Below are 24068 nucleotides of genomic sequence, written 5' to 3'. Positions count from 1 at the left end.
AAGCCCGAACTCCTCCATACAGTTCAGCACGGCCCTTTTATTTATTTTTATTTTGGCTGTGCTGGGTCTTCGTTTCTGTGCGAGGGCTTCCTCTAGTTGCATTGACCGGGGGCCACTCTTCATCACGGTGCGCAGGCCTCTCACTATCGCGGTCTCTCTTGTCGCGAGGCACAGGCTCCGGACGCGCAGGCTCAGTAGTTGTGGCGCACGGGCTTAGTCGCTGCGCGGCATGTGGGATCCTCCCAGACCAGGGCTCGAAACCCGTGTCCCCTGCATTAGCAGGCAGATTCTCAACCGCTGCGCCACCAGGGAAGCCCCCAGCACAGCCTTTTTAAAGGCCAGGTGAGGGAGGGGCATCTCAGGGTCTGTGATCAGCTCCTGCACAATTCTCTGATTGGTTGATGGTGAGGTAACAGGACGGTGTCACGGGTTAACATTAACAGTCCTTAGGCTCCAGCAGGCCTGGGGCTATGTTCTCAAGGTCATCAAGTAGCTAATATCTTCCATTTGGTGGGGGTTTTAGCATCAGTAAAACAACTTAGGGAATGTGCATCAGACACTATTATCTAGGTACTTCAGAGAGGAGCTAAAGTAGAGGATATGGGAGAGGGGTCTGTCCCGGGAAGGCCCCATAGGGTCCTGCTCGGTTAGAGGCAGAGGGATTATCTGGCTTTGCAGGTTGTTCCCTTATAATCGAAGCACAGTAGGGGTCTGGGCCTTGAGAGCACAAGATTCCAGAAGCATCTTGATTTTAGGCTACAAGAAAAACATTTGCCTAACTGATGCTGTTCCTAATGTCAGGGATGCTGGGAAAAGGCCCGGTTTCTTAGCTAACACCTGCAGAGCATCCCTGGGCGGAGAGAGTCAGCAAGCAGCCTGCTGCGTGGACCTGGGAGATTGGGCGAAGGCCCCAGCAGGCTGCCTTCCTGGTGCCAGGAAGCCCTTTTCATTTGTTAAACCACTTTTGGCTCCTGTAGAAATTTTAAAAAGCTAGGGAGCAGCCCCAGGTAAATGTCGTTTGGGGCCTGGCTTTGGGGCTCTTTGTTTCTTCCTTTCTTTTGCAAAGCTTTCTTTCTCCACCCGGCCCCTCCCTTCCTTCTGCTTATGAATGGGCTTAGGTGTGAAATGCAAAGCTAGAGTGACACAGCACTTTCTCTGCTTGGGCCTGACCTCACCTTCCTGGCCAGAGGTCAGGCCCGCAAATGCCGGGGGTCCGGAGGTGGGGGGTGGGGGTAGGGGGTTCTCCCGCTGCCTTCAGAGTCACTCTTTCCCTCTGTCATCAGTTGATCTCTGCTCAGAACGCCCATGAGCAAGAAGTATAATTTACACGTTTTGGCTTTCTTTGCACCCCTTCCATTTCTGGGGCTCCTCTTCCCTCAGTTTTACACTTTGGGTGAAAGGGAGTCGAGAAAACAAAAATAATCCAGTTATGTTACCCGAAAACTGGGTTGGCTTCTTGGTGGGTGTCGAGCCAAAGGACACAACCAAACCAAAGATCAGAAGGAAGGATTTATTACTTGCAGCAAGTAAAGAGAACACTGGGGATCTTTCCCAAAGCAGTGTCTCCTCAAACAGAAAAATTGGGGAAGTTTTAAGCTAAGGGTACGTGCATATTCATGAAGGGGCTTGGGCAGGGGAGAATTCAGTATAGAATTGGGGCAGAGGTTGACAGAGTCCAGGCTTCAGTTGATTTAAGTCACGAGGGTCAGGAAAGGTCAACATCACCATCCCTTAGGTTACACTTGATCTGGTGGTTGAGTGCCCAGCGGGGGTTTAAATTCTGCAAAACAGCTCAAGAAAGTGCTTCAGGCTAATCTTTACCACTGAAACAGAGCTAGGAGTCTTTACAACTGATTTATGATCTTTGCTATTGTTACTTCTCATGCCTGGTAACAGTTGGTCCTTTCGTTCCCTTCAAATCATTATTACTGAGACCTGTTCAAGAGCAAGCATTGTGGCCAGGCTTAGACCACAAAATGGTTTAGGCCAAAATGGCTCCTCTTATATCAAGAGAGTCATGCCTGTTTGTCTTTCTCTGGAGACCCCCTACCCTATCTGCTTACAATTACACAGTCAGAAGCATCTGTGAATTCTACTTAAGTTTCTTTAAAGGGCATAAAACAGCCAGAGCCCACTTGTCTAGCTGGTAGAGGTGTCCTTGTGTCCCTTAAGGATGTTGAAAATCCATCGACCTCTGTCTCCCACCCAGGGTGTGTCCACGGTGCTCGAGGGCCTTGCGGCTGCAAGTGTAATCCCTGGCCACCTGCGAGTGTGTTAGAAATGCAAGGTCTTAGGCCTCACCCCAGACCTCCTGAATCAGAAAATCCATCTTAACAGCTCCTCAGGGGATTCAGGTGTATGTTAAAGTATCTGTGTGAGAGACTCCTTGGTTAGTTGACTGGTTTTTAAATTTCCCGTCCATTCACTGAGACGAGGCCAGTGACCACAAGTTTGGATGTCTGGCTGTTAAATCTGCTGTGAAAGTTTTAGAACGCTTCCTCTCAGCATCTGTACCTAACTACTCCTAGTCGAGAACAGCAAACAGTTTGTGGTCCAGCCCTAGTCCTTGGGGGGCCACAGTCTGACTAGCCCTGCCCTGGGGAGGTCAGGGATGGAGATCAGAGGCTCCTGGTCCCCTGGAAGCCGTTTGTCTGTTTGTGTGTATACAGTGTAGGGGTGCACTCAGGGAAACATCCCTTTTCTCAGGAGAATCATCAGAATCTCAAAGAGATCTGTGATACCAAAATGGTGAGGAGCCATTGCTTTAGAAGGGCACCGTTGAGGTGCTCAGGACACTGTCCTTCCCTGAACTAACTGTGGGCCTCATTCTGGAACACACAGGAGAGTTCATTCAGGCAGAGTCCACGGCCAAGTTTGATAAGAAAAGATAAGTGGACATGCATGGTGGGGTAGTAGACAACCCCTCCATGTAATATTTTATATGTATGTGTGTATATACATATAAATGCAGTATATGTGTGTGTGTGTATATGTGCAGAGAGAAGGAAAGAGAAATAGAGAAATATCCTTCCAGTCTGAATGCTGCCTGAACTTCTACCATTGAAAATACATCCCTTTGTTGTAAGACCATCTTGTATTAAAATAAACAGAGCCCTGTGTGGACAGGTAAACACACGAGGCTCTCGGTGTTGATGTCTTAGTATAAAGTAAGTTAATCAAATGCTCTGGGCAGTTTTAACTCTGATTTTGCCTTTATATTTTGAGATTTTTCCTGGAAGACATTGGGAAAGTGAAGCTATTACTTTGTTCATCTCAAACATGTACCCCTCTCTGTGGAGCCCCAGGCCCCACGTCTATCTGCAGTCCCCCTACCCACTAAGCATGGTGGTGTGGCCATTCATTCTCTCCTCGTGTATTCCAGGGACGGGCAGCAATGCCTGCTACATGGAAGAAATGAAAAACGTCGAGACGCTAGCAGGAAACGAGGGCCAAATGTGTATCAACATGGAGTGGGGCGCCTTTGGGGACAACGGGTGTCTGGATGACATCAGAACGATCTATGACAAACTGGTGGATGAATATTCTCTAAACGCTGGGAAGCAAAGGTAATCCCACCTGGTGGAGGAGACGGGATGGGAGGGCATTCTGCCTGTTACAACGGAAGAAGTTTCTAGGAGTGGGGTTTGCACAAAGCCTGGAGACTGTGGTCCCTCAGGTTCACTCTTGACCTTGGCTTTTGGCCCAAGGAGAGCAGAGAACTTAGGGGTGGAGGGTGGTGGCAGCACATGGTACAAGATGGCCCAGGGTTGATGTTCTGTGCAGGTGCCTCTGGGGACAGGGTAGCAGTGGCCACACCACTCCTCTCAGTGACCGTGTTTATCCTGCAACATTCTGGCCTTCTCATTGCTCTCTGTTTCTTCCCCATCAGGCTAATAGAAATCTGTTGGTCAGCAGGTTTTTGCCTTGTTTAGTAGGACACATTTGACCTGCAGTTGTTAAAGGGCAAGGGAAATTAGGACGTCGCCAGTGGGAGTGGGGGGCTCCCCGTCACTGGTGAGGCAGAGGCCCGCCACCACCAATTCCTCCTTTTCCCACGGCAGACCTCCTGCACCACCTAGTGGCTAATTGGATCTTTGCAGCTCGGGTGTCAGGGACCCTCCCCAAGATGGCAGTGTCCACCCTTCCCAGCATAGAGACAAATGACCCCTTGTCTCAAGCTCCCAGGGATCAGGCCATCCTCTGCCGTAGCCAAGACGAGGTGGTCTAAGCCGTGCCCCCAGGAGCAGAATGAAGAGCTGGGGGTAATACCTCCCAAACATAAGTGATTCTCCAGCTGACCTCAAGATTTTTGTATTTTCCAGATACCACCTACGCTTAATGTTTTTCTTTAAATCAGCTTGTATTCTTACATTTAATGAGGGAGGAAAACCAATATTACCATAAAATGGATATAGTGTAGAACAGCGTTATTTCAATCCTAGCTACTGTGCCTACCAACAGCTCTACAGGAAGACCCCCTTTGTTATAAGGGAGCTCAGTAGCGGTTGGAAGTGGTTAGAGCCATATCAGCATCAAACTTATCAACACCAAGGAGATGTCTCCTTGATGGAATGAAAAGGACTAGATGGGAACTGATGATAGGAGTTCTAGTTCATGTTTTTCCTGTGGACCACCCGAAGTCTTCTGGAGTATCCACATTCCAGTGGAGTCGTGCCAGCTTGGGGACACTGGGATGGGGTGTGTGCATGGAAGCATTTAAAGCCCATGCCATTTCTTGAGGCTCCTGAGCATGGAGAGGACAGGAATTAAAAGCCCCCACGAACAGGTGACCCTCAGGGGTGTGGTGGCCACCTGGGTCCTCCAGCCTGTGTGGCTTTATCACTCTGTGGGTACTTGACCAGCACTCTGGGTTTTGGCAAAACCTTCCAAAAATCTAGTGGGAACTTTCCCTGTGTTGTCTTGTTCCTTTAAGCCGTTTGCTGGTTCTACAGGTATTGATTGAGCCCCTGACTGAGAGCAACGCTGAGCTGTGCTGGGCCCTGGGACTCAAAGCTGAGCAAGACACACATTCTCTGTCCCCTCGAGGCTTTCGCTGCAGGGGTGCCAGGGGGCGGAGGACCCGTGTGTGCTGTGAAGAAGGGAGGGTGCATGGGAGCTGAGATAGGCAGGGGGAGGACAGACCTCTTGGAGCCGTGCTGGGCAAGTTGAGAGCTGAGAGCTGGAGTGGGGTTTCGCCAGGCAAAGGCAGGGAGTCAGGTGAGGAAGAGGATGGTCCAGCAGTGAGACAGGGTGCTGGTACTTTTGCGTCTGATCCTGGGAGGGTTGGGGATTCCTCAGTCCTTCCCGGTCTCACGCTCTGCCTCTGCCAGGGAGCACAGGGCTGGGTGCACGGGTTGGTGATGCCGATGAGGCAGAGTAAGGCGCCCGGGGTTACCGTGAGACCGCAGGCTTCATATAGACACCCAGTCCCCTCCTCTCGTTCCAGGTATGAGAAGATGATCAGCGGTATGTACCTGGGTGAAATCGTCCGCAACATCTTGATAGATTTCACCAAGAGGGGATTCCTCTTCCGAGGGCAGATCTCTGAGCCGCTGAAGACTCGGGGCATCTTTCAGACCAAGTATCTCTCTCAGATCGAGAGGTGAGAGGGCAGGGCCTTCCCTATTAGAGGTGGACCTGGCCAGGGGGCCGTGATGGGGGCAGTAGGCAACACAGGGAACATTTTGGCCATTTGGGAGGGTTTTGTTCTTCCTCTGGAGTAGTAGGCCCTGAGCAGTTGCATTTTGAAGTTCCATAAGTTTACTATAAATCATTTCCTTTTATTCATCCTGTATGTTAGGGCATTATATTAATTTGTTTGAAATCATCCTGTGTGTAAGTAGGTTACATTCCAGGATAGGAAAGGTGCATCACAGATATTTGTATTGAAGGACCATTGAGTCCAGAAGAGCTAAGCACCCCTGGTCTGGCCTCACCCTCTTTTCCTCTGAAAGGCAGCCTAGGATGCATAGCTCACCGCCCACCGTGCCCCCCAGCGAGCTGCTTCTGTCTTCCTCCTGTTTTTCTCATGTAGAGTGAACATTTCATCTGTGCCTTTGCCATCTCCCACAGTGAGCTATGAGAAGAGGTGGAAAAGTGCTCAGCAAAAACCACCTTCATTTTAGAATGGTCACGATAGCAGCACTGACATTGGCCGGCTCGGGTCTGCCCCTCGCTTTCGCCCAGGCCTGCGTCTGTAACCTTCAGGTAGAGCTCACTGCCCACCAGAACCCACGCGGTGAAGTGCTAGCTGCAGACAGGGGCCCTGCGGCACTGACCCTGGAGGACTTGGGCAGGTGGAGTGATGGCATTTCACAGCTGCGGCGGGGGGGTCACCATGATAGGGAACCAAGCTCCCCACTGCTTTCTCTCCTCATTCTAAGTTCACCCAGGGGCCAAGTGTGGAAAATAGGAGCCAGAGAAGAATGAGAAGAAAATATCAGTGAATATTTCTTTTTTTTTTTTTTTTTTTGTGGTACGTGGGCCTCTCGCTGTTGTGGCCTCTCCCGTTGTGGAGCACAGGCTCCGCATGCGCAGGCTCAGCGGCCATGGCTCACGGGCCCAGCCGCTCCGCGGCATGTGGGATCCTCCCAGACCGGGGCACGAACCCGTGTCCCCTGCATCGGCAGGCGGACTCTCGACCACTTCGCTACCAGGGAAGCCCCAGTGAATATTTCTTGTTAACATTTTTTTATTGTGGTAGATATATATAACATTAAATTTACCGTCGTTACCATTTTGGAAGTGGGCAGTTCAGTGGCATTAAGTACATTCACACTGTTGTTCAGCCATCGTCACCATCCATCTCTAGAACTTTTTCATCATCCCAAACTGAAATTTTGTCCCCATTAAACACTAACTCCCCATTTCCTGCCTCCCCCCAGCCCCTGGCAACCACCCTTCTACCTTCTGTGTCTATGAATTTGACTCCTCTAGTGACTTCATGTAAGTGGAATCATACAGCATTTGTCCTTTCACACCTGACTTATTGCACTTAGCATAATGTCTTCAAGGTGTATCCATGTTGTAGCATGTGTCAGAATTTCCTTGCTTTTTAAGGCTGAATAATTCTTTGTATGTATACACTACATTTTGTTTATCCATTCATCCATCCGTGGACACTTGGGTTGCTTCCACCTGTTGTCTGTTGTGAATAATGCTGTTATGAACATGAGTGTACAAATACACAATCGAGTCCCTGCTTTCAATTCTTTGGGATGTATACCAAAAAGTGGAATTGCTGAATCACATAATTATTTTACTTATTTATTTATTTGGAGGAACTGCCATCCTGTTTTCCACAGTGGCTGTACCATTTTAACATCCCACCAACAGTATATACAAGGGCTCCAACTTCTCCACATCTTCGCCAACACTTATTCTTTTCTGTTTTTGTTTTTCTTTTAATAATAGCTATCCTGATGGGTGTGAAGTGCTGGGGAAGGTCCTTTCAAGTGTAATAGCAAAGGAAGAGATCATAAAGAAAAAAATGCCAAATTTAGCTGCATAATTCTATAAGATAAAAACAAAATCAGTCATCAAGCTTAAAAGACAAACAGAAAACTAAGGAAAACATTTGCATTATATATGCAAGATGCAGAGCATGGCATGGTGGGCAAGAGCTTTGGCAGGTCTGGTCTTGACACCTGCTCTACCCCATTGGCTGTGAGCTTTGGGTGAGTTACTCGATCTCTCCGAGCTTCAATTTCCGCATCTTTAAAATGGGAATAATCATACATGGATCAGTTGGCTGTTAGGAGGAGGAATAAGGTGATGTATGTAAAGCACGTGTCACATAGTAAGTCCTCAAAAAAGCCTGACTGTTCTTACCACTGCTGTTGTGTTCATCATCAGTCATTGTCAACTCTTTCAGTTTAATGAGAAGGAGACAAATATCTCAGGAGAACAAGAGTTTTGGTATAAGGTAGTTCATATGGCCAGTAAACAAAAACAAAAACAGTAATCCTCACTAAGAGAGGAGCACAGATTAAACCAGTGTGATGCCATTCTTACCAAATTGTCCAGTGTTTTTAATTTTAAAAAAAGTTTATTGGGCTTCCCTGGTGGCGCAGTGGTTGAGAGTCCGCCTGCCGATGCAGGGGACACGGGTTCGTGCCCCGGTCTGGGAAGATCCCACATGCCGCGGAGCAGCTGGGCCCGTGAGCCATGGCCGCTGAGCCTGCGCATCTGGAGCCTGTGCTCCGCAACGGGAGAGGCCACAGCAGTGAGAGGCCCGCGTACCTACAAAAAAAAAAAAAATTTACTTCTTTTATTTATTTTTATTTTTGGCTGTGTTGGGTCTTCGTTGCTGTGCACGGGCTTTCTCTAGTTGAGGCGAGCGGGGGCTACTCATCGTTGTGGTGCGCGGGCTTCTCGTTGCAGTGGCTTCTCTTGTTGCGGAGGACGGGTTCTAGGTGTGTGGGCTTCAGTAGTTGTGGCACGTGGGCTCAGTAGTGGCTCGCGGGCTCTAGAGCGCACGCTCAGTTGTTGTGGCGCATGGGCTTAGTTGCGCCGCAGCATGTGGGATCTTCCCTGACCAGGGCTCAAACCCGTGTCGCCTGCATTGGCAGGCAGATTCTTAACCACTGTGCTACCAGGGAAGCCCCTTTCCACTGGGGACAAGTAAGGCCAAATGCTCTGTTAGAGACAGTAAATTGATATAACTTTCAGAAAGGCACTTGGCAATATGTATCAAAAACCCTTTGACCGAGAAATGTATCCTAAGGGGAAAATCGGACTTGCACCAACAGGAACAGCATCAGAGTGTTACTTTATATTAGCAGAAAATTGCAAACAACTTAAATTTCTCTAGACTGGCTAAATAAATTATGGTCATCCCCAGAATAGACTACTATGGCAGCTTTTACCCATCTTGGTCGCAGATAAGGAGGTGGGAACTTGCTCAGATGTATGAAGCATGAAAAACAGCGAGAAAGAAAACCATATATAAAGGACAAGCCTGCAACATTGTTAAGCAACTACACTGCAATATAAAACAAAAACTTTAAAATAAAGAACAAGCCTATTCACATATCAGGACAAAGACATTGTTTAATGATATCCAAGAAAAATAGATTGGAAGGAAATATATTTAAACGTTAATAGTATTTTCCCCAGTGTTGGGATTGTAGATGGTTTTAATTATCCAATTTTTATTTTTCTAGATTTGCTAGTTTTTCTACAACTTAACATGTAATACTTTGGGGATCATTAAAAAACATAGACAAGTAAATGTTATTTTCAAGGGGAGAGAAAACCCCACGACCCTTTTCGTGGATAAGTGCAGTGATTTGGGGCCGGCTCCTTTGGAGTCGGTGGCTTCTGTGCTGCTCTCGTGGGTCCTGCTTCATCCAGCCTCCTGGCTTTTGTCCCCCTCAGCGACCGATTAGCGCTGCTGCAGGTCCGGGCCATCCTCCAGCAGCTTGGCCTGAACAGCACATGCGACGACAGCATCCTTGTGAAGACCGTGTGCGGGGTAGTGTCCAAGAGGGCCGCACAGCTGTGTGGCGCAGGCATGGCTGCCGTGGTGGACAAGATCCGCGAGAACAGGGGGCTGGACCACCTCAACGTGACTGTGGGCGTGGACGGGACGCTCTACAAGCTTCATCCGCAGTGAGTGGGGCTTCCGGTGGGGATGGGCAGAGCTTCCCGGGCAGGCAAGGCCCCTTTATGGCTGTGGGACATCAGGATGTGTTTCCCACCAGGAAAATTCCTCACCAGGACACAGCCAACCTGCAGGCTGTGTGGTCAGGGTGGGGCTTGTCTGGGACGAGGAAATGAGCTGCTCTGAAGTTTACCTGGGATGCCTGGGGAGGTGGAGAAGCGGCTTCACTTGGCCAGCTCACACCTGTGGCCTGGCATTTCCTGCTTTCCCCTCCTCCTGGGCCTCTCTCATCCAGGTGGGGAGCAGGAAAGGAGGTAAGGGTGGGTGTCCACTTACCCATCAGCCTGGCCGGGAGGCTGTGTTTGGTAAGCAGGAAGAGGGAGTGAAGGAAAGGGGAAGGGGCCCACTGTCTTGTCCACCTGCTAAATCAGTTTGTCAAGAGCCTTGGAAGGCAGGAGCGGTTTTGGCCCTGGGCTTTGTAGCAGGGAGGCGGGTGGGATGTGACCTCCCTGACGTTTTGGTTGGGTGTCCAGCACCCCATATGCTGGAGGAGGAGAAGTGAGCCCATCTGCTTTTTGATCTACCACACATCCCAAAGCTTGGCTCTTATGAATAGAGTGACCATATTATTGTCGAAATGGAGGTACTTTTGCCAATCAAGAGAGTGCTACTAATAATCACACTGGAACTGTCCCCAGTAAACTGGGCCGCTCACTCCACTTAAAAGCAACCTCACCCAACTCAGTGTAGGCGTTGCCCGCCTACGTCATGGCCATGGCTTGGGATGAAAGCATCTGTTGGGCTCCACCCCAACCTCTGTCTCTCCACCTTCATAGCTGTCCTCGTTGTCCCTGTGGTTTAGAGCTAGGCTTTGGAGGCGCACGTGGACATGCTTGGTTTTAATCTTGGTACCACCGTGTAGGAGCTGTGCTCAGTGGCTTCATCTCTGCCCAGTCTCCTCTTCATGGGAAAATGACCACCGGCAGGCCGGACGTCACATATATAAAGTGTGGGACACCTAGGAGGAATTCAGCAAAGGGCAGTCAGTATTTCCTCTAGGAGCATCTGCGGCCTGGCGCTATCTCATTTTCAGCACAAAATGCAAGAACCCAGAGTCACCTCTCATTTACAGATGATAGTTCATGGGGGTGGGGGGCTCCCTCTCTTAGCTTCAGGTGCTGGGTTGGGGGTGGAGTCCTCTCAGAGGACTGCAGCTGGGGGTGGGTGACGTGCGTTTCCATGCAGCCTGCTGAGCTGACCCAGTGCCGGACCAGCTTGGCCCACCTCAGTGGTCCACACCCAGGTCCCAGCACCCCTTCTTGGTTTTCGGTCCCCTCGGAGCCTCAGGCTTTGAGGATGGGAGCCGTCTGGGTGTGTTACTCACGCCTTAGCCCTCAGAAGGTGTACAGAGCAGCTGGTTTTGGATTCTCCGTTGTGCCTCCCTGCTGCAAATTGTAACAGGACTGGCTGTAAACCCACTTTCTCCCAGACGTTCTCAATAAGCCGCAGCTGCTTCCAAGCAGCCCCTCCCATCTCGCTTCCCTCCTCATTGTTAGGGTGCTTCAGCGTCTTCAGGTGGGTCCGGCGTCTCTCCTCATCTTCCTCTACCTACCCTTCTCTATTTTTGTCCTTTTTAGTTTCTCCAGAATCATGCACCAAACCGTGAAGGAACTGTCACCAAAGTGTAACGTGTCCTTCCTCTTATCCGAAGACGGTAGCGGCAAGGGAGCCGCCCTCATCACGGCAGTGGGCGTTCGGCTCCGGCAAGAAACGAGCAGCTAAGAGTCCTGGACCCCCCAGCCTGCTGCCCTTCCAGCACTTCTCTCTTCAAGCAGCGCCCCCCTGTTCTGCCCAGCGAGCTGTGCTGGGAGACGCCGGCACCAAAGCCCGCCAGCACCACCGCGGGGAGGAAAACAGAAGCCAAGTAATGGCGCGTAACGTAGGGTACAAAATAGAGTGTGTGCTGTTGGTAATCTCCCTGACCTCCAGATCCCTCCTCACCTGCCCTGCCACTTTGCATGATTTGACTTCAACCTGGTCGTACGTTCCCCACATGTGAAGTTTAGTGGCGTCCGTTTCTAACTTATGCATTAGTCCAACAGTTATTTATTGGCTCAAAATGAAAAGTCACACCATCTGACAGGCCTTATGGGCCTCCGCAGCCCGTCCTTGGGGATGTGTCCCCTGTGTGCAATGTATTTTCACCAGCAGACACTGCCGGGACTCCTCCCACGGGTGCATCAGCCGCCGCTTCCTCCCGGCCCCGCACCCATTGCTGTCTGGTGTCCCATCAGGGCGTGTCAATGCCACTGAACTGTGTGTCCGTGGAACTGGTCCTAGCCACATTGTGACAGTCTTGCATCCTGTCTTGGGGAGGGGAGGTGGGCAGTCCTGCGGGAAAGTGTCTTGTCTCCGTTTGGGTAAAACGAACCAATCAAGAAACAGTACGCTCATTGGAATTTCCCATCGCTTTTGTGAGCCATGTTGTATGACCTAGTAAACTTTGTACCAATTCAAAGACCCGAGTGACGCTTAATGGCTGGGGAGTGGGGAGGACATCGGGGGATGTGGCAGAAACCAAACCCTGGGGGTTCTCGTGGCCTTCTGGGTCAGGGCAGAGTTTGAAATGAAGGCTGTGTTCTTCAGCGTGCAGCCTTCTTTTGGCTTGAGGACTTCTGTACTCTCCCTGCAGAGGGTCAAGAAGTAGCCACTCCCCTTCTTCTAGCACCTGCCCTTTCACTTCCCTGCTCCAGCCCCGGGGGCCTACCGCAGGGAGGGACTCCTGCAGCCCCCGCCTCGACACCTCTCAGAAGGTAAAGGGATGGAAGGCCCCCGTCTTCCAATAGCCTGGCTTCCTCACTTGTAGTTGGAACAAAGGAAAAGTCAGCTTGGCTTGCGGGGGCTGTTGGAAGCCCCATGAGAGGACAGGGCAACACTGGCCCTCCCTCCTGCTGTGCTAGCGCGGGTCCTGCCCTCATCACCCTCTCTGCCAACTCCAGGACGATGGATGAAGAGATCCCCTTCCCTGAGCAGATGAGGCCTTGCAGCAGCCCAGGGTAGCAGGGTTGCTGTCCTCTCCCCAACCCCCATCATAAACGAACCCCTTCTGTGGGCCTTTTTCTGACCCTGTCATCCCTGCCCCACTGCAGTCTTGAGGTGCTCTTCCACTCTGTGGCTGCCGTTTGGGGTTCCCCCCCAGCCTGTGTGTGGACCCCACATCAGTCCACATTCTGGTACCCTGTGATTGAGGTGCGATGTGAGTCTCCCAGGCCATGACCACACCTCTGGTGGCTTTTCCCAGGACTGACTGCATGCTCCCTTGGTTTGGTGAGACCAGAGTCCCGTTATTTGTCACTGGCGGTGCCTATGACACAGTGATCTCGTGGAGAACACGGATAACGTTGAACTCTAGGTGTGCATTTACAGTGTTACGTGATGCTTCTGGAGGGGCCGTGAGGTGGGCAGGGTGAGTCAGCAAGCAGGGTGAGGTGTGGGCTGGGCTGGGCCTGGAGCTTTCTGGGAGATGGGACAGTGGGTGTTCTCTGCCTGCCACCTCCTTGAGCAGAAGTAAGGGTGAGGGCTGTGTTGCTGACTTGCGGAATTCAGGTCAAACGGCTGCCCTGGTAGTAATAGAAGTCACAGCTGCTGTTTATGAAGCACTTAACCTGTGTTGGGCCTGCCAGTTTATAGGCATCACTCCCATCGTCTTCACAGCATCCCTGTGAGGTAGTTTTGCCATTGAAAGGGAAAGGAGCTGAAGGTCATTGTGACTTGTCTGAGGCCACCCAGCTGAGGCTCCTTTTTGAAAATTAATTAATTAATTTTTTTGGCTGTGTTGGGTCTTCGTTTCTGTGCGAGGGCTTTCTCTAGTTGCCACAAGCGGGGGCCACTCTTCATCGCGGTGCGCGGGCCTCTCACTGTCGCGGCCTCTCTTGTTGCGGAGCACAGGCTCCAGACACGCAGGCTCAGTAGTTGTGGCTCACGGGCCTAGTTGCTCCGCGGCGTGTGGGATCTTCCCAGACCAGGGCTCGAACCCGTGTCCCCTGAATTGGCAGGCAGATTCTCAACCACTGCGCCACCAGGGAAGCCCCCTGAGGCTCCTTTTAACCACCATCTACACTAGGGTGGATCTGGGTTCCTAGATGCTAAGGCAAAGAAGCCCTGGATTGGCTCACAGGTTAGGGGCTTTGCAAAACAAGAAGCTTCTTTCCATGCGTCTTTAGCCTAATAATAGGTCAGTGTCATGGTTGGGTGCTGCCGACGGGTGTGTTTTGTTTGGTTTATGCAACATTTATAAAAATGGGAGCTCAATTGAACAAACCTGGAAGTTTCACAGGTTTGGATTTCTGGCTTCTCTTGAAAGGTTTGGAGGATCTGGCCACACTGGGCTCCCAGCCACGTGGCAGCATCTGTCCAGAGCCGATCGGCTGTTGTCCCCTTTGCATTCCTGTGCTCTCCAGTTTGCCACAGTCCCCACCCCTCCTTTTGCCCCAACACTGGAAGTCACTTACCTTTTATCATTATAGCTACAGTTTTTCTTTTATACTGGATTCGGTTTACTCATGTTGTATGCCCCAGGGAGGCATTCGAGCTTGCAACTCCCGGATTAGATAAATGTTAGCTCACACTGTCTCCTTTGACTTATTGGACGCCCTGAAGCACTGTCAGAGGGGTGGCTGGGAGAGTCGGCACCCACTGCAGAGTTCCTGGCCCCATCTTGTTTTTCCATTGATGTACTGAAGGGTGAGGCATGGGCCAAACTCTCTGATGTAGAGAGTCTCTCTGGCTACTTCTCCAGGGTGCTAAGCCTCCCCCTGCAGCCAGGCACAAGGGTTCAGGGGTCAGCAGACCCTTCAGCTTGCAGACTTCCAGCCTGCCCACTGGCAGCCCCAGAGGGGGCCACATCCCCAGCCATGAACAAAGTCTCTTTAGTGTGACACCTGTTGACCCTCGTGGAAAGGGATGAGGTGTGAGTCAGCTCAGTCTTGTCCTCCTCAGTTGGCGTGACCCGTGGGTAGCGACGGTAAGCAGGCCGGAATCCAGAGCGAAACCTGGGGGATGGAGGGTCATCTTGAGCAACGGAGTGAGGGCGGCAGTTACGGGAACTGTCCTGTGGCTGCTCCCGCCTCCAGGAGCCGATCTCTCCTCCAGAGGAAAGTCGCTGCCTCGCTCCCAAGAGCTCAGGGTCTCTGGGGAGACACGTTCTTTAGTGGATTTGGTTTTGGGAAACAACCAGAAGTAATCTGGAGCTAAGTCCAAGGACTGAAGTGAGCCGAATGAGACCGTTTGTTATTACAAACAAACAAAAATAAACCAAGTTCGGTCATAAAGACAACAGATTTTCTTGTTCGACTTGTTAACTGGCTTCTAAGGGAGTATGCAGAGAGGAGTCTGTTCCCGGAGACACAGGGTTCCGAGTTTCAGAAGAGCAGGCCCGATTTTAGTTCCTCCCGCTGTAGCTCTGAAGGTTCCGTGGTGCAGCCCAATAAATGCCTTTATTATGGGAGCTTCATGGCCTCTGCCCACACTCAGCATGTCCCAACCCGAGCTCCCCACCCTTTTCCCCCCACACCCCCCCCAGTTGTCCTCGTCTCAGTTCCTGACAACTGACCACTCTGTCCTTCCACTAGTTCAGGCCAGACCCCTGGGGTCATCCTTGACTCCCTCTCCATCAAATTCTGTTGGCTCTACCTTAGCAATCTCCGGACTCTGACCACTTGCCACATGTCTAAACCCACCATCTCTCGCCTGAATTATTGCACCTGCCTAACCATCTCCCTGCCTCCCCCACCTTGCCCCTCTGTGGTCCAGTTCCAACACAGCTGCAAGACTGATTCTTTTAAAAGGGAATCAGAGCATGTGTTTCCCCCGCTCAGAACACTGCAGGGCTCCTCATGTCAGAGAACCAGCCCAGGTCCTTACCTTGACCACAGGGCCCTTGCTTTGGCTGTTCCCTCTGCCTGGAATTCTTGTCCAGACACCTACAGGGCCCACTCAGTCCTCAAGTCTGCTCAAAAGACCCCTTAGTAAAGCCTACCCTTGACCATCCCGTAAAAATCACAACCCCGATGGCCATTACTTCCCCCGGCGCCTCTTGTCCTCTCTTACCCAGCTCTACTTTTTCTTTTTTCTATAGGATGTATCACCTAATACACAATGTATATTTACTCATTACATTTGCTTATTGTCTATCTCCACCTCCCCACTAGAGGGTCAGCTCCCCGAGGATAGTGATCACTGTTTTTGTTCCCCAGGGTGTCCCAAGGGGCCTGGAACAGTGCCGGGCACACAGAGCCACTGGTGAACGTTTTGCGGAAGAATGAAAATTCCGCCAGGAGCACCAGTCTTCAGAGCTATTGTCATCAAATACTGAATGATTCAGAAGTTGTAAAGCCCTGGGGTGTTCAGACTCCCAGGGACTGTGTCTTTGGGTAGCGGGAGAGTGACCAGTGCACAGACACAGAAGGCTGGGAGCCCCCTCCCTGATGTGACAGTCCCTGTCTCCAAGTTCGCACTCCTACAACTGCATGCCAGAGAAATGTGTGATGCGGGGATGAGATTACAGGCCTTGGAGACACATGGAATTCCTGCTCTATGAGTTTAGGAGAGTCTTCCTTTTGGAGGCTCAGTTTCCTCATCTGTAAAATGGGGATAACACCTCCCTCCCATTATATATTTGCCTCTCAGGAGACAAATGGAGGGTTCTGGCAGCCATTAAACAGTCAAAAAAAAAAAAAAAGTACAGTCTCTTACTTCCTTCTGGCCTGCCCCGGGTGGGATGTCTGAGCAACAGAGATCCTACTGGCATTATGAGTGGTGTGGACACGTGGGCAGGGAGGTGATAAAAGATGCCCAGGGCCAACCTCACCCACATCATTGCCTCGTTAAGGCCAGGACTCAGTGTCCACCTCTCATCTCCTCTTACCTGGCTCCACCGTCAAGGCTTTCTGAGAGGCTGAACGACTTGCTCCACAAGCAGGACTCCTGGGCTGGGGCTCCTGCCTGGCCCAGCACCTCCTCACCTGTGCAAGTGCCCCTGAGCAAATGCCAGCCCCTCTCTGGGACTACACTTCTCTAGAAGTACAAGGCTTGGGGGGAAGTGAGAACTTGGCTCCTTCCTTTCTGGCAGTGTCTGCCAAGGTCACTTCCTAGCTGCCCTGAAAGCCCCTTCTGTGATCTTCCAGGGAGCAACCTGCTCCCCCTCTAGTCTTGGCCCCGGGCCTCAGGTTGGGTTCTTCGTTCTGCTGCGGTTGGCGCTGTTCTCCTCGCCCAGGGACAGTCCTCAGTTCTTCCTCAGTGTAGGAAGCTGTTAAAACCATCAGTCCCTCCCTCCTTTACCTGGCTCCTTCCTTCCGCCCTCTCTGCTGTCCTTCTCCCTCTCTCCCCTCCCTCCATCTCTCTGTCCTTCCCTCCATTCTTCTTGTCCCAGATGCAGCCCCCAGAAGAAAGAGCAGGGGCAGGCCAACGTGAGAGCTGTGGCCTGGGCAACGGGGCAAAGCTTTGGGGAGGAGGTGGGGCGCGAGCTAGGCCTGGACCCGAGGGAGGACTGTGCTGGGGGCTCCCTGGGAGGATGGTAATCCCATGGTGGCGGGGATGGACGGGCACAGGCTCGAGCTGTGCAGGGGAGTCCAGATGGGGCCAGGATGAGAGGGGCTGGGGTGAGGGCTCACCTGTGGTTGAGGCAGCAATAAGTGATGGGATTGTACATGGTGGAGCTCATGGCCATCCAGAAGAGCGCCAGATAGACCTGCTGGATGAACTTGTGGCAGTAGATGTCCTCCTGGAAGCCACCCAGGATGAAGTAGAGGTGGTAGGGCAGCCAGCAGATGGCAAATGTCACCACCACCAGCACCATGGTCTTCACAAACTGGTCCAGGAGAGACTCAGGTCACTCCTCAGCCTGGAAGCCCCAAGGCCCGCTTTTCCCGAGGGGAAGCACGAGGCACGTCTCATGCCAGCCTGAGAAGCCCTCAGTAAGCAGGCCCTGTCTACCTCCACAGGCTCAGGCCGGTAGAGCTTCTGCTACCCAGACACTCCTGGGCCTTCCACCTCGGGGCTTTTGCTCAGGCTGCTCTCTCTGTTCACGCTGCTGTCTTTCCTTTGAAGTCCTCACTCCTCAAAGCCCAGCTCGGTGCCCACCTCCTCTAAAAGGCGTCTTGGATCCCCCTTAGAGCAGAGCAGCTCCCCTCCCTGGAGAGTGGATGAGCTCTCGTTCCTAACCACATCCTTAGAGGAGACCATGCCTGCTACGGGTTCCGAGGTCTCCCTCTCCCTGCAATCTGTGTCTGCCACAGCCCAAAGACCAAAGCAAGTCCGCCCGCCCGGGAAGAAGGAATGAATGTTCTGGCCAGGGACTTGGGACAAAGGGCAAGTTACAGGTGGAGTCTATCCTCCGCGGCGCCCTCTAGGGGACGTGCCCGGAATGGCTGATCCCGAGGCGGGGCCAAACTTCCGGCCCCGCTCCCGGACTTCACCTTCTCGGCCTGCAGGTGGCGCAAGTTGGCGCCATGCACCTCGTACCCTGGGACAGTGCGTCTCCAGAGCGTGAGACCGATGACACTGTAGGCGACGAACATCACCACGAGAGGCAGGAAGTAAATGAGGGCGATCACCACGAGGTCGTACCTGGAAGGAGAGTCAAGGGACTGGGCACGGGGCGACCTGGGGGCGACTCCAGCATCCGCCAGCACTCAATCCCCAGGACCTTGCTGACGCCCCTGAGCTGTCCCTGGCGGGCTACCCTTGGCCACCTCCCAAGGGCTTGGTTTGAAAAAAAAAAAAAAGTAAAAAAAAAAGGGCAGACTGGCTAGCACATGTGCCCAATGAGAGTTCCCCTGCTGCAAAAGGGACACCTGTGTTAGCTCTGAGTCCTTCCAAGCGACAGTCAAGTTACCAAACAAGGAAATAAATAGGAACGAAAAAGTTAACCAAGTAATACATTTGTTTAAAATTTAAAATGCCGTTAAGCACAAAGGAGGAAGTAAAATTATGTATCTCACCCCCACCACTGTTAATGGTTTGGAATATTTCTTCCAGAATCATGTAATATATGTGTATATGTATATGCACATATGTATTAGATAGATTATGTGTATCTTCTATATCTGCATCTGTCTGTCTAGATAGAGTTCCTAGAGTTGATACGGTTCTATCCTGCACCAACATCCCTAGCAGGGAAGGGGCAGTGGAGACAGGCCACACTGTACGTGCTAGTGGAGCATCTCTTCCTATGAGCATTTGGTTGGGAACATGGCTCACATCTGCAGATACTCTTTCACACCACCTGTGAGCAAGTGGCCCAGAGCACCATTGATGGCGCTCATCCAGTCCCCGTGGAGGACACCCGGGGCTGTGTTGAGGCCTTCTCATTTCCTTTTGGAAAGATGCGTGCTGCCCATTCTGGTTTCTGAGCGATGCTGTAGCCTCTGTCTGACAAGGCCCAAGCAGGAGCATCCGGTGAATGGACCCAAGACCCCTGGCCCTGTCATGTGACCTTTTTCTAGGAGAACAGAGGTGAACCCAAGCCCCTCCTTTCCTCCCCGTGTGCCAGCCTTGCCGGGTCCCTTTCAAGAGGTACTGACACCTGGAGGGAGGGGAAGACATTAGCAAATGTCTTCCCTAAAGCCTGAGTTTAGAATTCGGCTTGCTTACTTTTTTGGCAAGCATGCTAATTACAAAAGGTTTGGGGGCTCCTAGACTCTCCGATCATCATCTGTCCTACTGTGGAGCAGGTGAGGGCGGAGCAGCAGCCAGGTGCCAGGCCCTTGTACCTTACCTTCATTGTGACGTCGCAGAGTGTCTGAGATAGATAGACCTTGAGGATCAGCAGGGCCACCTGTCTCAGCACCCAGAGCGGGAAAATGAGGCTCAGAGAGGCACAGGAAGTCTGTGTCCTGTGAAACAGCTCTATACGGACTTAACACACAAATGATTTTCCTTCCACTGAGGGTCAGCCCTGTGGAGTCGGAAGAACTGGGTTCTTGCCTAGCCTCTAATTTAAAGCATGACCTTGGGCAAGTCAGATCTCTCCCTCAGTCTGTTTCCCCATTTGTAAAACAAGGAGTTAATCTCTACCATCCTTCCCAAGTATGAGCGACGCCTTTCTGTTGCCTCATTCTTTCGTGGGTCGGTTCAGGATAGGAATTCACTCTGGGCTAGGTTCCCACACAAAAGGGAGTGCCAAGGAGCTTTGGGAACCATCTTCCAGGGCCTGCCAGAATCTCATAGCCCGGACTGCCTTTTTTGTATTTTGATTTGGGGAGCGCATGTGCATTTTCCTAGATTCCTACACACACAGGATGTGAGCCTGTACGGATGGAGCCCCCAGTCTAAATCTCAGAAGCTCCCCAACCCAAGAACAAATAATATATTCTTACGAGAAACCAGGCTTTCCCCCAAATCCTCTCAGAATTCGAAGTAGCACCAAAGTATAGCCTTCCTAGCCCACCTCTGCCCTTCTGTTTTCCCCTGTTGCCTGGAGCAGAGTCGGAAATCACCATCCCCAGAAAGGTGGTGGTTGGTACCCTAAATTCTTACTGGTCCGCACCTCAGAGAGAAAAGCTCACTGTTAAGGTGGAGAAACACCGCCCCGCAGTGGCCAGTCAGGAAATGTTCTGCTCTCTGCCCCTTCCCAAAGCCAAGAAGGGGGCGGGTCCCTACGTAGACTCCGCCCCTGGAGCCGTGAGTCCTGAGAGCGTGGGCTACGGAACGAGGGCAGACACGCAGGGCAGCAGTTTCCCGGGAAACTCAGCAGTTGCCAGGAACAGGCTTCTCAGAGGAATGGCGCCTTCCGCGAAGGCCGCAGCGGGGCGCTCTTCTGTCTGGTGCTCGGGACGGGAGGAGACCAGGTAGGGGCGGGCGTTGGGGGAGGAGTGTTAAAGGAGGCGGGAGAGGGAGTTGAGCTGTCGCTGTGCTCTGGCGGCTCTGGGCTCAGAGCGTGCACATCCTCAGGCTTGGGGCAGCTGGGCTTTTCTTGGACTAAATCTGCCAGGTTTGTTTTCGTTTGTTCCCCGTTTAAACTGCCACCTACTGGGCGCCGGTTCTGTGCCAGGCACCGTGCTAAGTTGCGTCAGGTACATTTTCTCTTCTGTGTTCGCAACAACCCCTGAGCAAGGTTCTCTTACTAATCCCCTTTAAGAGAGAAGGAGCCAAAGGGTCAGAGAGGTTAAGTGACTACAAAGGGTCCTCGGCCAGCAGGGGACAGCGCAGGACTCCAACTCGACTACTGTCTCCAGAACCTCAACCAATTCTTTATCCTCTACTACCAACCCCCGCCCCCCCCCCCGCCTCGCGGTGCTTGGGGATGACAAAGCCACACCCGCTGTGAGAACTGGGCAAACTGACTCCCAGAAAGGGAAAGGACTTACCCAGTGTCACACAGCAGCTGCACCACGCCTGAGTTCTGTTTTCTCCCCCATCCCCCAGCCCATGGTGCCTGCCTCAGGTCAAGTCCGCTCCAGGCTCCTCCTGAAAACATCCCAGGCTCTGGCACCTGCCCTTTCATTTCTGTCTCGGTACCCTGACATGTCCCTTATTTAAGTAAGAGTGGTGAGGAGATTGGGCTCTGAAGCAGGACTGCCTGGATTTAAATCTTCGATTTACCACTTACTAGCTGTGTGGTCTTAGGCACATTACTTAGTTTTTTTTTAGTGCCTCAGTTTCCTCATCTGAAAAATGGGAATAATAATACATACATATCCATATTGTTAGGAGGATCCAGTGGGTTCATATATGTAAAGTACTTAGACCAAACCTGACATATAGTAAGTGCTCCTTTTAGTTGATACTGTACTCACATAATCCCCAGTTCACTCACAGACACATGTGCACACCCACGCATACACACTGCACATGTGTACGTGCACATATGTGCATGCACGCGTGCACACACACACCATGCTCCCCCACCCCCACCATGCTCCCCCACCCCCAGGCATTACAAAGGGTGCATCTTGCCGCCGCTGTCTTCGGGCCAGGCCACCACGCACTTGGTGGTACCCCGGTCCATGGTGATGGGGCAGTAGAAGCAGTGGGGGAAGGCGAGGGCCGGGGCCACCGGCCAGATGCCAGCAATTACTGCTCTGGTGCTGGGGACCGAGAGCCGTGGCTGGAAGGGGTGGACGATGGCCACGTACCTGTGAGCAGAGGGCGGTGTGAGTGGTGGGTGCCCTCCCGTCAGACCAGCCCAGATTCGCTAGTCCCATTCCCTGCACCCTGGCTGACCACCTGCGGAGAGCCAGCTGGGCTGGTGCTCTCCCACAGCCATGTGGGACACTAGCACCCTACACGCCAGCCCACCCCACCCCGTTCCACCACATGGCCTCCCTCTGAGCGCGGATGTGCTCTCGATGGCCACAAGAGGGCGGTGTGGCCACACCGGCAGTCCATCTGGGGCCTTCTCCTGAAGCTCAGCCCTGCCGAGTTCCCCAGCCACACAGCCTGTCTTCTGTTCAGAAACCTTAACAGAGCCCAACGGTCTCCTGCACGAAGCCCAAAGCAGCTGCCCACCAGCTTTCTGCCGTGGAGGAACTGCTCTACATACACCGAGACGGCTTTGGTCCTAGATGACCCCCGGGCCTTCCTCCCTGGGATCAATCTGAACCCTGAGACCAGGCCAGAACGATAGGACGCAGCTCAAATCCCTCTCTCACAATAGAGCTGATCCTCACCCCCATCTAACACTATGACCTGCCCTACCCCAGCACACATACCCTAGTGCCTCGGATGCCCTTCCTGATATTTTTCCATAGCACTCATGACCTCAAAATACAACATATCATTTATTTAGTCTTGTGTTTATTATTTAAATTCTCACTAGGGCAGGCATCTTTGTCTGTTTCTTCCCCCAGTGCCCAGAACAGTATCTGTACATAGTAGGCATTGAACATAAGAATGAATGAAGAAATGAATGGACGAGTCACCATTATTACCATCCTGACCTGAGCCACCATCCTTCCTCACCTGGGTTATTATTCAATGTCCTCCTGCCTGGTCTCCTGGCTCCCACCCTGCCCTCTACAGTCCGTACTACCCACCCTCCACCCAGCCTTTAAAATGGAAGTTCCATGAGACCATGATTCCGGGACTCTTTCCCCACTGGTGTTTATTCCCCAGTGCCTGAAACAGTGCCTCAAATACCTGAGTGAATGAAAAGAAAGTCTTAGGGGACTTTCAGATCTGCTGACTGATTACTCCTCCACCCCTCCTGCCCCCACCCCATCCCCGTCAGAACGTCACAGTCTGCAGCCCCAGAGAGCAGCATCAGGGAAGTAACTGGCCCCATCTTAATTATATAGTAACTGCGTGCAGTGTTGAAATATCCCCTCATATAATATATCTAGGAATAGGATGACAATATAAGCAATTCCCTTTCAGTAAAACAAAGATCAACTCCAGAGAAGAACACCTCAGAAGGTCCCTAAAACACCGTTGGTCTTCCCCTGTAGCCTTGAACAGCCGTCTAGTGCAAAGTTCTTCCTTGTGTCTAACCTGAACCTTACTTGCTTCGGTTCCACAGTCCCCTGTTTTCCAGATGCATAGTTTAGGATCATGATCAGGTTAGGAGGCAACTAATTCACTGGGTTCTACCCTTAACTTGCTGTGCGACTGTGGGCAAGTTACCAGCCCTGTGTGAACCCAGAAAAGCGAGCCGACTCCCCGCAGCTGCCCCCTCTTGCCTGTCGGCGGCGATGGTGGTCATGGAGTAGATGCTGACAAACATGGCTGTGATGGGGAAGAGGTTCTGGAAGTAGCAGAAGGCACGGCCAAAGTACCAGATGTTGTGGCTGGCGTAGACGAAGTTGAAGGCGGCATTGAAGGCGGCCATGCAGAGGTTGGCCAGGGCCGTGTCGACAGTGAAGTAGTTGGTGACCGTGCGCATCCTCCAACGGGCCAGGATTATCCAGATAACCGCAGCCTTGCCCATCACAGCCACCAGCACCGGGGCCAGGTAGGCTGCTGCCCACAATGCCAGATGCCAGCCAGGCATGGAGAAGGCTGTGGTGCCCATGGTGTTGCTCTCAAGGCCAGATGAGATGTTGGTGTCAGTCACCATGGCACAGGCTCCCATGGCTGCCTCTGGGTCTGGGACAACAGTCTAGCTCCTTGGCTCCTTCCAGGCCCTGGTGCCCTGCCGGATATGCTGTAGAAGACAGATCCTTTCTGGTGCATGAGTGTGGGGGAGCGAGGGAAGCACTCCTGTGCAAAGCCAGGCACATCTGGGGAGCTGGGGGGCACTCCCAAGTCTCAAGCAAAGATGAGTTAGGCTGAGCAGAGAGCCGGGTCCAGAGCCGTTGGCATTTTACATTTCCATGTCCTGGCCAGAGTTCTCCAATGTCATGTGGACATCTAGAATCCAAGACATGCTTTCAGAGCAAGAAACATCCTTATAAATCATCAGTCAACCCCTTCACTGCAGAAATGGAAAAACAGATTCCAAGAGGGGACCAGCCCAGGTCACACAGTA

At 52.1% G+C, this 24068-nt stretch overlaps 2 protein-coding genes across 3 annotated transcripts in view; one reads left to right on the top strand and one right to left on the bottom strand.

Annotated features, from left to right (window-relative positions):
- The window catches only part of HK1 (hexokinase 1), a 70770-nt gene extending 58648 nt beyond the window's left edge, over positions 1-12122 (top strand). For both annotated transcript variants that reach the window (XM_060286741.2, XM_030862435.3), the window contains 4 exons: positions 3383-3566; positions 5447-5602; positions 9379-9612; positions 11242-12122. In XM_060286741.2, coding sequence (XP_060142724.1) covers positions 3383-3566; positions 5447-5602; positions 9379-9612; positions 11242-11386 — 719 coding nt within the window. In that variant the 3' untranslated portion in view covers positions 11387-12122. The remainder of the gene's footprint in view (positions 1-3382; positions 3567-5446; positions 5603-9378; positions 9613-11241) is intronic.
- A 2213-nt stretch (positions 12123-14335) lies between these two features.
- Positions 14336-23672, bottom strand: TACR2 (tachykinin receptor 2). The gene is made up of 5 exons (XM_030862452.2): positions 23281-23672; positions 21544-21738; positions 18079-18229; positions 17275-17471; positions 14336-14655 (listed from the first exon to the last, which is right to left on the bottom strand). The coding sequence occupies exons 1-5, from the start codon at positions 23670-23672 to the stop codon at positions 14439-14441; spliced, it is 1152 nt and encodes a 383-aa protein (XP_030718312.1). The 3' UTR covers positions 14336-14438.
- Between the last annotated feature and the right edge of the window lie 396 nt (positions 23673-24068).

Source organism: Globicephala melas, chromosome 16 (genome assembly GCF_963455315.2).
Source record: "Globicephala melas chromosome 16, mGloMel1.2, whole genome shotgun sequence".
Taxonomy (NCBI): Eukaryota; Metazoa; Chordata; class Mammalia; order Artiodactyla; family Delphinidae; genus Globicephala; species Globicephala melas.
The sequence above is the reverse complement of the archived record's forward strand: the minus strand, read 5'-3'. Positions and strand labels throughout refer to the sequence as shown.

What these genes read in the sequence shown, in the direction of transcription:
- TACR2 (XM_030862452.2), bottom strand. Translation starts at nt 23,672, where the DNA reads ATGGGAGCCTGTGCCATGGTGACTGACACCAACATCTCATCTGGCCTT. An exon ending in ACCACCATCGCCGCCGACAG is followed by an intron (nt 21,739 to 23,280) that starts GCAAGAGGGGGC and finishes CTCTGCTCACAG; the next exon opens with GTACGTGGCCATCGTCCACC. An exon ending in GCCACCTGCAGGCCGAGAAG is followed by an intron (nt 17,472 to 18,078) that starts GTGAAGTCCGGG and finishes CTCCTGGACCAG; the next exon opens with TTTGTGAAGACCATGGTGCT.